General features: G+C 47.2%; 1 protein-coding gene across 1 annotated transcript in view; it reads left to right on the top strand.

Moving 5' to 3' along the window:
* The window catches only part of LOC147081744 (carbamoyl-phosphate synthase [ammonia], mitochondrial-like), a 191,891-nt gene that overhangs the window by 92,764 nt on the left and 82,896 nt on the right, over nucleotides 1-16,231 (top strand). The window contains exons 22-26 of the mRNA XM_085980727.1: nucleotides 6,016-6,157; nucleotides 10,776-10,841; nucleotides 10,927-10,990; nucleotides 13,691-13,872; nucleotides 15,272-15,466. Coding sequence (XP_085836853.1) covers nucleotides 6,016-6,157; nucleotides 10,776-10,841; nucleotides 10,927-10,990; nucleotides 13,691-13,872; nucleotides 15,272-15,466 — 649 coding nt within the window. The remainder of the gene's footprint in view (nucleotides 1-6,015; nucleotides 6,158-10,775; nucleotides 10,842-10,926; nucleotides 10,991-13,690; nucleotides 13,873-15,271; nucleotides 15,467-16,231) is intronic.

Raw genomic sequence — 16,231 nt, 5'->3', positions numbered from 1 at the left:
CCGCAAAGTAATCACCCAGTCTGCGTTTGGTCTCCCCAATGTAGAGGCGACCACATCGTGAGCAGCGAATACAGTATACTAAATTGCAAGAAGTACAAGTAAATCGCTGTTTCACCTGGAAGGGGTGTTTGGGGCCCTGGACAGTGGGAAGGGGGGAGGTATAAGGGCAGGTGTTGCATCTCCTGCGCTTGCACGGGAAGGTGCTGGGGGGAGGGGAGGGGCTGTTGGGGGTGAGCAACAACCTTATAGATATGATTCTGTGAGCATCAGTGACTCTTAGCCAATGTACCAGACTCCTCCATCACCATCCCTGGGTGTTTCTACATTACAGCAGTGACTACACTTCAAAAGTACTTCATTGGCTGTAAAGCATTTTTGGGATCACCTGAGGTTATGAAAAATGCTGTAGAAATGCAAGTCTTTATTCTTTTTTTCTCTTTTTCTTTTTCCTCTCGCTCTCGCTCTCTCTTCCTTTTCTCCCCCCACCACCAGAGATGGGGGCACAGTGGTACAGTTGGCTGGGAGTCCTCAACATTGACCCCTGACCAATCTTCCCCCTAACCTTTTTTTCGGGTGCGCTGTCTCTTTAACAGACTGTGCAGCCCATTCAATTAAAAAGCCGGTGATTGGCCTGTGTGGGAACTCCAGATGGCCACACAGCTTAACGGGAACATTGACCCCAGAAGCTATGAAGTCTCACAGCTTCAGTCAAACATAGGCAAGGAAACTTCCTGCTAATTATCACCTACTGCCCCCCCTCAGCTGATGAATCAGTACTCCTCCATGTTGAATACCACTTGGAGGAAGCACTGAGGGGAGCAAGGGCACAGAATGTACTCTGGGTGGGGGATTTCAATGTCCATCACCAAGAGTGAATTGGCAGCAGAACTACTGGCCGAGTCCTGAAGGACATAGCTGCCAGTCTGGTCCTGCGACAGGTGCTGAGAGAACCAACATGAGGGAATAACTTACTTGACCTCGTCCTCACCAATCTACCTGTCGCAGATGCATCTGTCCATGACCGCATTGGTAGCAGTGACCACTGCACAGTCCTTGTGGAGACGAAATCCCGTCTTCACACTGAGGACACCCTCCATCGTGTTGTGTGGCACTACCACTGTGCTAAATGGGATAGATTCAGAACAGATCTAGCAGCTCAGAACTGGGCATCCATGAGGCGCTGTGGTCCATCAGCAGCAGCAGAATTATATTCCAGCACAATCTCTAACCTCCTGGTCCTGCGTATTCCTCCATCACCATCAAGCTAGATGACCAACTCTGGCTCAATGAGTGCAAGAGAGCATACAGAGAAAAGTGGTAAATTGCCCAGGTATGTTATGTCGATTAAAAAGTAGGACAAATCCAATCTGACCAATTACCACCCATCAGTCTACTTTCAATCATCAGCAAAGTGATGGAAGGGGTCATCGACAGTGCAATCAACAACTTACTCAATAATAACCTGCTCACCGATGCTCAGTTTGGGTTCCACCAGGATCACGCGGCTCCAGACCTTATTACAGCCTTGATCCAAACATGGACAGAAGAGCTGAATTTCAGAGGTGAAGTGATAGTGACTGCCCTTGACATCAAAAGCTCTAGTCAGTGGGGATCAGGCATTCTTCTCCTCACTCAAGCGGCTGTTCATGTGTGAATGTATTTGGTGAGTTTGAAGATTGGGAGTGGAGCTGTTCGTTGACTATTCCACAGTATGCAGCTCTATTCATAACTCCTCTGATGAAGCAGCCATGCCAGCCTACAGCTTCCCCTGGACAAAATCCAAACTTGGGCTGACAGGTGGCGGGTAACACTCACACCACAAGCGTCATATGATGACCATCGCAAACAAGACTTGGCTTGTAGGCCCTTGAATATAGAAGATAAAGGGGTGATCTAATTGAGGTGTTTAAGATGATTAAAGGAGTTGCTTGGGTAATTTAATGAGTGGCTATAGAGACCATAAGCCTGGAGCCTGTCTAATTTTCATTGTGCAGTTTCACATGGGGAGAGTAGGTAAATCCTGGATATCCAAACATAACATCACTTCCCCTAATAATAGACCTGACATTTCAAACGTAATTTGGGCAATAAGGTGGCAGATGGAGTACAATGTGGGGAAATGTGAGGTTATTCACTTTGGTAGGAAGAATCGGAAAACAGAATATTTTTTAAATGGTGAGAAACCATTAAATGTTGGCGTTGAGAGATTTAGGTGTCCTCGTACAGGAAACACAGAGAGTTAGCATGCAGGTACAGCAAGCAATAGGAAGGCAAATGGCATGGTGGCCTTTATTGCAAGGGGGTTGGAGTATAAGAGTAAGGAAGTCTTGCTACAATTGTACAGGGTCTTGGTGAGACCACACCTGGAGTACTGTGCTCAGTTTTGGTCTCCTTATCCTTGGCCTTAGAGGCGGTGCAACAAAAGTTCACTAGATTGATTCCTGGGAGGAGAGGGTTGTCCTATGAGGAGAGATTGTGTAGAATGGGCCTGTACTCTCTGGAGTTTAGAAGAATGAGAGGTGATCTCATTGAAACATACAAGATTCTGAGGGGGATTGACAGGGTAGTTGCTGAGAGGTTGTTTCCCCTGGCTGGAGTGTCTAGAACTAGGGGGCATAGTCTCAGGATAAGGGGTCGGCTATTTATGACTGAGATGAGGAGGAATTTCTTCACTCAGAAGATTGTGAATCTTTGGAATTCTCTATCCCAAAGGGTTGTGGATGCTGAATCATTGAGTATATTCAAGGCTGAGATCGATAGATTTTTGGACTCTAGGGGAAATGGGGATCAGGCAGGAAAGTGGAGTTGAGGTCAAAGATCAGCCATGATCTTGAACATCCCCGATTATAATCGCTCAACCATTGGTGGCCGTGTCTTCTATTGCCGAGGCCCTAGGCTCTGGAATTCCCTGCCTAAATCTCTCCGCCTCTCTTTCCTCCTTTAAGACGCTCCTTAAAACCTACCTCTGACCAAGCTTTTGGTCACCTGCCCTAATTTCTCCTTGTATGGCTCGGTGTCAAATTTTTTGTCTTTTAATACTCCTGTGCAGCGCCTTGGGACGTTTTACTACATTAAAGGCGCTATATAAATACAAATTGTTGTTATTGAATGGCGGGCCGCATGGCCTACTCCTGCTCCTAATTCTTATGTTTTTATGTTTTATCCCTTTTTATTGGAAATGTTCAGCTACTCACGTCATGTGTGAAGTGGATTAGGTACAAATCACCACAACGCACTTCCAGAATGTATTCATTATCTCCCTCCTTGCCTGAACAACAACAACAACTTGTATTTATTTTGCACCTTTAACATTGTAAAACCTCCCAAGGTGCTTCACAGCAGCGTTCTCAAATAGAATTTCACACTGATCCACATAAGCAAATGACCCAAAAGCTTGATCAGAGGTAGGTTTTAAGGAGCGTCTTCAAGGAGGAAAGAGAGAGAGAGGCGGAGATGTTTAGGGAGGGAATTCCAGAGCTTGGGGCCAAGGCAGCTGAAAGCACGGACGCCAATGGCGGAGCGATTAAATTTGGTGATGCGCAAAAGGCCAGAATTGGAAGAGTGCAGAGATCGCGGGAGGGTTGTAGGGCTGAAGAAAGTTAGTGATGGGGAGGGTTGAGGCCATGGAGGGATTTAAAAACAAGGATCAAAATTTTTAATTGAGGCGTTGCCGTACTGGGAGCCAGTGTAGGTCAGCGAGCATAGGGGTGATGGGTGAACGGGACTCGGTGCGAGTTAGGACACGGGCAGCAGAGATTTGGATGAGCTGCAGTTTATGGCGGATGGAAGGGCAGCCAGGAGTGCGTTGGAATAGTCATGTCTAGAGGTAACATAGGCTTGGATGAGGGTTTCCGCAGTAGATGAGCTGAGGCACAGGCGAAGTCGGGCGATGTTCCGGAGGTGGAAGTAGGCGGTCTTAGTGATGGCGCGGATGTGCGGTCAGAAGCTCATTTCGGGTCAAATATAACACCAAGGTTGTCTGGTTCAGCCTCAGATAGTTGCCAGGGCGAAGGATGGAGTCGATGGCTAGGGAACGAAGTTTGTGGCCAGGACCTAAGACAATGGCTTCGTTCTTCCCAATATTTAGTTGGAGATATTTCTGCTCATCCAGTACTGGATGTCGGCCAAGCAATGTGACAAATCTGAGACGGTGGAGGGTTCGAGAGAAGTGGTGGTGAGGTCGAGCTGGGTGTCGTCAGCGTACATGTGGAAACTGACGCTGTTTTCCGATGATGTTGCCGAGGGGCAGCATGTAGATGAGAAATAGGAGGGGGCCAAGTATAGATCCTTGGGGGACACCAGAGGTAACGATGTGGGAGCGCGAAGTGAAGCCATTGCTGGTGATTCTCTGGCTACGATTAGATAGATAAGAATGGAACCAGGCAAGTGCAGTCCTACCCAGCTGGACAACAGAGGAGAGGTGTTGGAGGAGGATGGTGTCGTCAACTGTCTCAAAGGCTGCAGACAGGTCGAGAAGGACGAGGAGGAATAGTTTACCTTTGTCACAGTCACAAAGGATATAATTTGTGGCTGAGAGCCGTTTCGGTACTGTGGCAGGGGCGGAAACCAGATTGGAGCGATTCAAACATGAAGTTCCGGGAAAGATGGGCACAGATTTGGGAGGCGACAACACGTTCAAGGATTTTGGAGAGGAAAAGGAGGTTGGAGATGGGGCAGTAGTTTGCAAGGACGCAGAGGTCAAGGGTTGTTTTTTTGAGGAGAGGGGTGATGACGGCAGATTTGAAGAGGAGGGGGACAGTACCTCAGGAGAGCGAACCATTAACAATGTCAGCTAACATGGGGACCAGGAAGGGAAGTTGGGTGGTCAGCAGTTTAGTGGGAATAGGGTCGAGGGAGCAGGAGGTGGGTCTCATGGACAAGATGAGCTCAGAGGGCATGAGGGAAGATGGGAGAGAAACTAGAGAAAGATGCAGACTCTTGCTGGAGTATAATTCTGTAGGCAGCAGCTGACCTCCACACTGTAATCCAAAAGAGTGAGTGTCTGGCCCAGAACTGGCCTCTGCCAGTGTGAAGAGCAATGGACAATTTCTGGCAGGGGTTAGTGGGCCATTGATTGGAGAGGAAACCCTGGGCCCCTCTTCCCTATTCCCCGCTCAATAATACTGGCCTGGCTGAGAGCAGCATAGACCAAGGATTAACAATGGAGCCTTCCCATTTGGTATAACGTGAAGCAAAATTGCATGAGATGTTTAATATATAAAAGCTGAAAAATTACTCAATTGGGTATATTCAAAACCGAAGTCGATAGATTTCTGACGAGTAAGGGCATCAAGGGATATGGCGATAGGGCCGGTAAATGGAGTTGAGGTCAAAGATCAGCCATGATCTCATTGAATGGCAGGGCAGGCTCGAAGGGCCGAATGGCCTACTCCTGCTCCTGTTTCTTATGTTCTTACTAACTAAGCACCGCCAGCCATTGTGGTGCCCACTTTTACTGAGGGGTGTATTTCTTGCTGAGTTTGGTGCTGTAGCATCATGGTGCCATCAGATGGCACCACTTGTACATTCCATGAAAAATGTTGCTAGACTCTGCATGGCGAATTACAGATTAAAGTGACTTGAACCACCTGCCCGTTCCTTCCCTGATGCACAAAGAAACAATTTTTCTTTATTTTTTGCCTTTTCAATGTTAACTGTTCTTGCTGACTCATTCTGGGGGGCAGTTCATTGGGTGACGGGCATTATCTGGTACGATGCTCAAGTGGCTGCTCCTCAGACGAGAGCCTATGCGGTAAGTACTATCAGATTGTTCAACCGCAGAGGGCTGCACAGCTGAGGAACGTCCTGTTCTCACCTGATGTTACATGTTCAAACAGCAACCACTGGTTTGTGCACCGAACCAGGAATCTTGTCTGATATACCACTACACTCTCAGCCCAACACAAGCCCAATGGTGCAAGGTTACATTAACAAAGCATGTAGGTTTGGGAGAGCTAATTGTACAGCCGCCAAGTTGCATTGTTGCTTTACCTGCTGTGCTCTCTCTCCCATCAGTGAAACCATCACTGACGAGCTGCTGTTAAAAGCGAAGCAAGACGGATTTTCAGACCGCCAGATAGGGGACTGCATCGGCCTAACTGAACTCGATGCAAGAAAGCTGAGGATAAGCAGGAACATTAAACCACAGATTAAACAGGTCAGTCACTTGATGTGCAGGACTGTGTGAGTGCATGTGCACCTGTCCTTCATTGGAGACCATCATTCTCACAGTACTAAGTCATAACAAGCTATAAGGTTTCAATCTCTGGTATACACTTGTATTAGCTTTTTATTTTATTCGTTCACGGGATGTGGGCGTCGCTGGCAAGGCCGGCATTTATTGCCCATCCCTAATTGCCCTTGAGAAGGAGGTGGTGAGCTGCCTTATACAACTGAGTGTCTTGCTAGGCCATTTCAGAGGGCAGTTAAGAGTCAACCATATTGCTGTGGGTCTGGAGTCACATATAGGCCAGGCCGGGTAAGAACAGATTTCCTTCCCTAAATGACATTAGTGAACCAGATGGATTTTTCCAACAATCTGGAAGTTTCATGGTCACCATTACTGATACCAGCTTTTTATTCCAGATTTATTTATTAACTGAATTTAAATTCCACAGCTGCCCTGGTGGGATTTGAACTCGCATCTCCGGATCATTAGTCCAGGCATCTGGATTACTAGTCCAGTGACATAATCACTATGCTACCATACCTGATCTCAATTACAAACGTGTGCAGCACAGAAGAAGGCCATTCAGTCCATCATGCCTGGGCCAGCTCTCTGCTAGAGCAATCCAACTACTAATCACCCCATAGCTCTGTATCTGTCTGCTTCAATTATTTATCTAATTTTCCCGTAAAAGAATCAATGGTCTCTGCATCAACCACTCCCTGTGCCAAAACATCCCAAGCTTCAACAGCTTGTGCATCAAGACATTTCTTCTAACCTTTCGATCCTCATTCTCAGTAACAATTTTAAATTGATCCCTTGTTATTGGCTCCCCAACCACAGCAAATTGACTTTACTTATTGTTTCCCATCAAAACTCTTAGAAATGTTAAATCTCTCTATTAAATCTGCTCTCCGCTCTAGAGGAAATATTCCCAATACCTCAAGTCCTTGCTCTTAACTAGAGTCTCTGCCCTGTACACTGTAACCAGCCTGCTGAAGTCTCTATATTGTACACTCTTACCTCCCTCCTGAAGTCTCTATATTGTACACTCTAACCTCCCTCCTGAAGTCTCTATATTGTACACTCTAACCTCCCTCCTGAAGTCTCTATATTGTACACTCTAACCTCCCTCCTGAAGTCTCTATATTGTACACTCTAACCTCCCTCCTGAAGTCTCTATATTGTACACTCTAACCTCCCTCCTGAAGTCTCTATATTGTACACTCTAACCTCCCTCCTGAAGTCTCTATACTGTACACTCTAACCTCCCTCCTGAAGTCTCTATATTGTACACTCTAACCATCTCCTGAAGTCTCTATACTGTACACTCTAACCTCCCTCCTGAAGTCTCTATACTGTACACTCTAACCATCTCCTGAAGTCTCTATACTGTACACTCTAACCACACTCCTGAAGTCTCTATACTGTACACTCTAACCACACTCCTGAAGTCTCTATACTGTACACTCTAACCACACTCCTGAAGTCTCTATACTGTACACTCTAACCACACTCCTGAAGTCTCTATACTGTACACTCTAACCATCTCCTGAAGTCTCTGTACTGTACACTCTAACCACACTCCTGAAGTCTCTATACTGTACACTCTAACCATCTCCTGAAGTCTCTATACTGTACACTCTAACCACACTCCTGAAGTCTCTATACTGTACACTCTAACCATCTCCTGAAGTCTCTATACTGTACACTCTAACCTCCCTCCTGAAGTCTCTATACTGTACACTCTAACCATCTCCTGAAGTCTCTATACTGTACACTCTAACCATCTCCTGAAGTCTCTATACTGTACACTCTAACCTCCCTCCTGAAGTCTCTATATTGTACACTCTAACCAGCCTGCTGAAGTCTTTGTACTGTACACTCTAACCATCTCCTGAAGTCTCTATATTGTACACTCTAACCACACTCCTGAAGTCTCTATACTGTACACTCTAACCTCCCTCCTGAAGTCTCTATATTGTACACTCTAACCAGCCTGCTGAAGTCTTTGTACTGTACACTCTAACCATCTCCTGAAGTCTCTATATTGTACACTCTAACCACACTCCTGAAGTCTCTATACTGTACACTCTAACCACACTCCTGAAGTCTCTATACTGTACACTCTAACCATCTCCTGAAGTCTCTATACTGTACACTCTAACCTCCCTCCTGAAGTCTCTATATTGTACACTCTAACCAGCCTGCTGAAGTCTTTGTACTGTACACTCTAACCATCTCCTGAAGTCTCTATATTGTACACTCTAACCACACTCCTGAAGTCTCTATACTGTACACTCTAACCTCCCTCCTGAAGTCTCTATATTGTACACTCTAACCAGCCTGCTGAAGTCTTTGTACTGTACACTCTAACCATCTCCTGAAGTCTCTATATTGTACACTCTAACCACACTCCTGAAGTCTCTATACTGTACACTCTAACCTCCCTCCTGAAGTCTCTATACTGTACACTCTAACCTCCCTCCTGAAGTCTCTATACTGTACACTCTAACCATCTCCTGAAGTCTCTATACTGTACACTCTAACCATCTCCTGAAGTCTCTATACTGTACACTCTAACCTCCCTCCTGAAGTCTCTATACTGTACACTCTAACCATCTCCTGAAGTCTCTATACTGTACACTCTAACCATCTCCTGAAGTCTCTATACTGTACACTCTAACCTCCCTCCTGAAGTCTCTATATTGTACACTCTAACCAGCCTGCTGAAGTCTTTGTACTGTACACTCTAACCATCTCCTGAAGTCTCTATATTGTACACTCTAACCATCTCCTGAAGTCTCTATACTGTACACTCTAACCACACTCCTGAAGTCTCTATACTGTACACTCTAACCGTCGCCTGAAGTCTCTATACTGTACACTCTAACCACACTCCTGAAGTCTCTACTGTACACTCTAACCATCCTCCTGAAGTCTCTGCCCTGAACACTCTAACCACAGTCCTGAGGTCTCTATACTGTACACTCTAACCATCTGCTGAAGTCTCTGTACTGAACACTCTAACCATCGCCTGAAGTCTCTATACTGAACACTCTGGAAGTCTCTGTACTGAACACTCTAACCATCGCCTGAAGTCTCTACACTGTACCCTCTTACCACCCTCCTGGTCCACCAAACCTCGATTTTAAAATTCTCATCCTTGTGTTCAAATCCCTCCATGGCCTTGTCCCTACCTATCTCTGTAACCTCCTCCAGCCCTACAACCCTCCGAGATCCCTGCACGCCTTCAATTCTGCCGCCTGCCCATCCCTGATTTTATTCACTCCACCATTGGTGGCCGTGCCTTCAGCTGCCTTGGCCCTAAGCTTTGGAATTCCCTCCTAAACCTCTCCCCTCTCCTTCCTCCTTTTAAGACACTCCTTAAATCCTAACTCTTTGACCAAGCTTTTGGTCATCTGTCCTAATATCTCTCTCTGACTCCGTGTCGACCACTCTTTGTCTTCACTTTTGATCACCAAACATAAAGGCCCGGATTTTCCCCCTGACGTGTGCCCGGATAACAGCGCAATCTGGGTGCAAACAAGACAAACCGCGTAAAAGAACGTGGAAATTTGGCCGTCAATAGGTTACGCCTGTAACATCAGATATCCCTGATCTTTTAAGTGTGTTCAATGAGCCCTTTGCCTGAACACGTCCCCACCCACAAACCTGGCCACGCTCCCAGCCGCGAAAGACGAGTTTGCTCGAATTGTGCTTGTTCGGGGTGGAGTGGAAGTGTCATTCCATTGCTCCCAGATTCTCAGGTGCACAGGCACCCGAGGCCATCTGAAACCAGTGCAAATCAGCAGTGATTTACAGTAACTCCTCGGGCCTGCCCTGCTGTTGCTGCAGGAATTGGAGATCTTTTATAAAAAAAAAATTTAAAAAAATGTAATGGATGACTCATTTTCTAGCTCTCCCTCTGCAGGGAGAGAAAAGTTAAAATGACTTCAGTCTCTGTACTGAGCGATTTAAATTAATTGCTGTAAAAGTTGGCAGGACAGAGCTATGTGCTGCTTACCTTGCAGTTTCCAGTCTCGCTTTGAAGGGGATTTTTGTTCCCCTCACCTTTTTATGCTACCCCACCCTGGCACCTTGAGGCCCCACCAGGCACAATTCGATTACGCTGATTCGCAGAAAATTTTACATCCGGGCTTAGGTTAATTAGTTTGCACAGAAACTTGAATGCAATTCAACCTCGGCCAGACAGGTACAGTGTCGGGCACATTTTGGGCGCAATATCCCAATTGCACCCATGGAGGAATCTCCAGGCCAAGGGAAACCTCTAAGCTACAAGACTCCGAGGATTGAGTCATGAGGAACGGTTGGAGAAAGGCTTTGAAAGGAAGTGATGATGAAGGTATATAAGATAGTAAATGGCATTACTTCACGGCATGCCAAGATACGAAAAACAAAAGGGCATAGGTTAAAACTGGTGATAGGAAAGTTTAGGGAAAATATCAGGAAGAGCTTCACATAGTGATCGGCACTTGGAATGTTCTCCTGGATGAGTAATGGAGGCAAAAACCTTGGACTAAACCTAGATAAGCTGAAATGGGCCAATCTGCCTCATTCACTCCCATCTTCTGCTTTCCTTTGCTAGATTGACACGCTTGCTGCAGAATACCCAGCTATCACCAATTACCTGTACTCCACATACCACGGACTGGTGAGTCTTGCTAGGGAAAGTCTTTTATTTACTGGTTTCCATTGTTCTTTTGACCAAAAATAGATGAGCTCTGTTTCTGTTTCAGGAGCATGATTTGGATTTCAATGATCATGGAATAATGGTGCTGGGATGTGGACCATACCATATAGGTAAATTTAAAAAAAAAACGAGATGTGTTGCCACCCAAATGTTTGAACCTCTCCAGTCAGGTTTCTGCCCCTGCCACAGTACTGAAACAGCCCTTATCAAAGCCACAAATGACATCCGATATGACTGTGACCGTGATGTACTATCCCTCTCCCTCGACCTCAATGCAGCCTTTGACATGGTCGAGCCTGTCCGCCTCCAACACCTCTCTATTGACCAGCTGGGTGTGACTGCCATCGCTTGCTTCCATTCTTGTCTATCCAGTCGTAGCCAGAGAATCACCTGCAATGATTTCTCTGCCCATCGTTACCTCTGGAAACCCCCAAGCATCTATCCTAGGCCCCCTCCCTCTTCCTCATCTACATGCTCTTCCTCATCTACATGCTGTCCCTCAGCGACAACATCCGAAGACATGGAATCAGCTTCCACGCGTGTGCTCATGACACCCAGCTCTACCTCAGCACTAGCTCTCTTGACACCGCCACTGCCTCTGCTATCAAACTGCTTGTCCAATGTCCAATTTTGGATGATCTGCAATTTCCTCTCGTTTTAAACTTTTGGAAGACTGAAGCCATCCCCTTCCGTGCCTGCCACAATCTTCATACGCTCACCAACTATTCCATCCCCCTCTCGGGCCGCTACCTCTGGTTGGACCAAACTGTTTGCAACCTTGGCATTCTATTTGACCCTGAGCTGAGATTCTGATTCCGTATCCTCTCCATCACAAAGATTGCCTACTTCCACCTCCGTCACATCGCTTCTAATCTGCCCCTGCCTCCGTTCCATCTTCTGCTGCCCGTGCCTCTGCCATCTCTAGACTCGACGGTTCCAACGCACTCCTGGCTGGCCTCACATTTTCCACCCTCCATAAACTTCGGCTCATCCAGAACTCTGCTGCCTGTATCCTAACTCGCACCAAGTCCAGTTCACTGTGCTTGCTGACCTACATTGGCTCCCAATCCCCCAATTTAAAATTCTCATCCTTGTGTTTCATTATTCTCTGGTCTCTTCCCTCCCGAACTCAACAACCTCCTTCGACCCTACAACCACTCCCCCACCACACAATTCTCGATTCTTCAACTCTGGCCTTTTGTGCATTGCCCTCTCCATTCATCCCACTGTTGGAGACCGTGCCGTTAGATCTTTAAGCTTCACACTCTGGAATTCCCTCCCAAAACCCCTCTGCCTCTTCACCTCTGTCTCGTCTTTAAAGACCCTTCTTAAAATCCACCCCTTTGAGAAAGCTTTTGATCACCCCTCCTACTTTCTCCTCTGCTGGTCCGGCATCATTTGTGTCTAATTATGCCTCTGTGAAGCCCCTTAAAAATGCAAGTTGTTGTGGTATTGGAATGACTTCTCTCAAATCTTTAGTGTTGCTTTTGCTGTAACCTCGTGGCACTGATGGTGAACCTCAATAGATTCATGTACTGAAACATGCAGGTTCCTTTCCCACTTAAGTCTTTAAGCTCTGAGCCCTGCATGGTAGAAGCATGCTTGGTGTCACCCTACCTGCATGCATAATAGTTCACTCATCGACATTAAATGACCAGCCCGACCCGGGGCCTGTTCCCTCCATCACATCTAGATCTGATTGTAATTGTGAGTAGCGAATACAGTATACTATATTGAAAGAAGTACAAGTAAATTGCTGTTTCACCTGGAAGGAGTGTTTGGGGCTCTGGATGGTGGGGGAGGGAGGAGGTAAAAGGGCAGCTGTTGCATCTCCTGTGCTAGCAGAGAAAGGTGCCATGGGAAGGGGAGGGCTGATTGAGGAGTGGACCAGTGTGTCGCGGAAGGAGCGGTACCGTCAGAATGCTGAAAGGGGAGGTGAGGGGAAGATGTGTTTGATGGTGGGATCACGCTGGAGGTGGTGGCAATGGCCGAGGATGATCCATTAACTCTGGAGGCTGGTGGGGTAGAAGGTGACAACAAGGGGATCATTATCGTGGTCCTGGGAGGGAGGGGAAGGGGTGAGAAGTGCAGGAAATGGGACGGACACGGTCAAGGGCCCTGTCAACCACGGTGGAGGGAAAGACATCGGAAGCACTAGCATGAAAGGTGGCATCGTCCGAACAGATGTGGCAGAGACGGAGAAACTGGGAAAATGAAATAGAATCCATACAGGAAGTGGGGTGGGAGGAAGTGTAGTCAAGGTAGCTATGGGTGTCAGTGGGCTTATAGTGGATAATTTCTTGCTAGCCAGCTTAAGTTTATACTGTCTTAACTTGCACAATAGCTCAAGTGCCACAGTACTGAGGGAATGTTGCATGTTTGGAAGTAAGGTGAGATATTAAATTGAGATCCCATCTGCCTGTTGAGGTGAGTTGTATTTGAAGAGCAGCATGTTTTCTCCGTGTCCTTGACCAACATCACCAAAAACAGATTAATTAGTCCTTTATCTCACTGCTTTTTGTGGGATATTGTGCATAAACTGGCTGAAATCTTTGCCTATATATCAGTGGCTGCACTTCAAAGTAATTAATTGCATGGCAAGTGCTTTGAGATGTGATACGTGCTGTAGAAATACAAACTGTTTAAGTTGCTTTCTGTTTTTGTTGCTGCATTTAATGGCGAAGTTGACACCTGTACCAGGTGTGTTCCACCAGGTAGGGAACCTCCATGCTGTGTGCTTCCCATGGTGGTACACTATGTGCAGAGAACTGCAGCGACTGGTATTTCAGATCAGGATCTTGTGTCTGCAGGTAGCAGTGTGGAGTTTGATTGGTGCGCTGTCTCCAGCATCCGAACCTTGCGGCAGCTTGGGAGAAAGACGGTGGTTGTAAACCATAACCCAGAGACCGTGAGCACGGATTTCGACGAGTGCGACAGGCTCTACTTTGAGGAGCTCTCATTAGAAAGGATCCTGGACATCTATGAGCAGGAGGTGAGACAGCAACTCTGGTTCTCCCTTGTCTTCCACATCAGTGCAATATCTGTCCCGTCCCGTCCCCTTGGCCTTGTGTGGCTGCCTGGCCCGGCCCGTCCCCTTAGCCTTGTGTGGCTGCCCGTCCCATCCCGTCCCCTTGGCCTTGTGTTGCTGCCCGGCCCGTTCCCTTGGCCTGTCCCCATGTTGTTGTCGAGCAGTCCATTTAGACAATCATAAATTCTTACAAGTTAATTTATTCCTGAAGTAATGAGAAATAATTAGCGCTCTGCCTTGAAATCAGGCTGGTTGATATTGTGTTCCTATCAAATTGCTTTGTCTGTTAAATTAAATTAAGGTGTTGATTTATTTTTATTTTTATTTTTTACATCAATAATTGCTGTTAACCTAATGCTGATTGTAATGTAAATTTGTGAAAACTAAATTTAAAAGGACAGGAGAGACCAGCACGGAGCTGTAATATTCAGGGGCCTGCCATTTTGAATGGGTTAACTAACCTCAGTTACAGTAGCAAATGTCATAGGAACACACAAACATTTCAGTTACTGATATTGCACAGCAGGAATTCAAGACAATTAACTGAAAAATTCAGCCCAGACTGGTGGGAGTAAAGTCTTCTCCAGTGTCTTCTGTGAAATGAGGTTGGGGCAGCCTCACTTGAATTTAATTCACAATTTTTGTTTTGACTTTTTCTTAATTGTTAATCAGCTGCAACGTAACTGAGGCAGTAAGACACCAGTACTGTGCCCACCAGTACTGTACCCCAGTGTTATACAGTGACAGACCTGTACCCACCAGTACTGTACCCCAGTGTTCTACCATGACAGACCTGTACCCACCAGTACTGTACCCCAGTGTTATACAGTGAGACCTGTACCCACCAGTACTGTACCCCAGTGTTATACAGTGAGACCTGTACCCACCAGTACTGTACCCCAGTGTTATACCATGACAGACCTGTACCCACCAGTACTGTACCCCAGTGTTATACAGTGATAGACCTGTACCCAGCAGTACTGTACCCCAGTGTTATACAGTGACAGACCTGTACCCAGCAGTACTGTACCCCAGTGTTATACAGTGACAGACCTGTACCCAGCAGTACTGTACCCCAGTGTTATACAGTGACAGACCTGTACCCACCAGTACTGTACCCCAGTGTTATACAGTGACAGACCTGTACCCAGCAGTACTGTACCCCAGTGTTATACAGTGACAGACCTGTACCCCAGTACTGTACCCCAGTGTTATACAGTGACAGACCTGTACCCACCAGTACTGTACCCCAGTGTTATACAGTGACAGACCTGACTGGGTTCTCACTGATGTATTGATCAGTGGGTGACTGGGTTCTCACTGAGATGCTTTGAGTAATCAGACCATGACTTTCTTTCCTCAGCGTTGCAAAGGGTCCATTATTTCTGTCGGTGGGCAGATCCCAAACAACCTGGCTGTTCCATTGTACAAGTACGGTGTGAACATTCTGGGTACCAACCCAATGCAGATTGACCGAGCCGAGGATCGCGCAGTCTTCTCCGCAGTGCTCGACGAGCTCCAAGTCTCCCAGGCTCCGTGGACGGCTGTCAATACTTTGGTAAATAACATCATCATGTTGTAGGTTTGGGATCTAATGAAGAATATGGGCTGGATAATAATGAGCATGCACAGTCATAGAATCAGAGACACGTATCCCTGCAATTTTTTTCCCCTTCAATTCCATTATGAAGGCTACTATTCAATCTATTTCCATCAGACTCTCGGGTAGTGCAGTCATTGAAAGAAAAATTGGCTGTGCTACAAAACTGAAATGAAGACACAAACTGTTGGAAATACATAGCAGGTACATCAGTATCTGTAATAATTCAGTTGTTGCATTGCATAAATAGAAATGGAAAATTATAAGCTGCTCTATGTTGGGTGATTTGTATTGCACTGGCGGAGGGCCGTCGGCAAGGGAGCACTGGCGGAGGGCCGTCGGCAAGGGAGCACTGGCGGAGGGCCGTCGGCAAGGGAGCACTGGCGGAGGGCCGTCGGCAAGGGAGCACTGGCGGAGGGCCGTCGGCAAGGGAGCACTGGCGGAGGGCCGTCGGCAAGGGAGCACTGGCGGAGGGCCGTCGGCAAGGGAGCACTGGCGGAGGGCCGTCGGCAAGGGAGCACTGGCGGAGGGCCGTCGGCAAGGGAGCACTGGCGGAGGGCCGTCGGCAAGGGAGCACTGGCGGAGGGCGGTCGGCAAGGGAGCACTGGCGGAGGGCGGTCGGCAAGGGAGCACTGGCGGAGGGCGGTCGGCAAGGGAGCACTGGCGGAGGGCGGTCGGCAAGGGAGCACTGGCGAAGGGCGGGCGGCAAGGGAGCACTGGCGG

Source organism: Somniosus microcephalus, unplaced genomic scaffold (genome assembly GCF_052327205.1).
Source record: "Somniosus microcephalus isolate GS21.2 unplaced genomic scaffold, FLI_Smic_1.0 scaffold457, whole genome shotgun sequence".
In the NCBI taxonomy this organism is placed as follows: Eukaryota; Metazoa; Chordata; class Chondrichthyes; order Squaliformes; family Somniosidae; genus Somniosus; species Somniosus microcephalus.
Note: the sequence above shows the minus strand (reverse complement) of the source record. Positions and strands in the feature narration are given on the sequence as shown.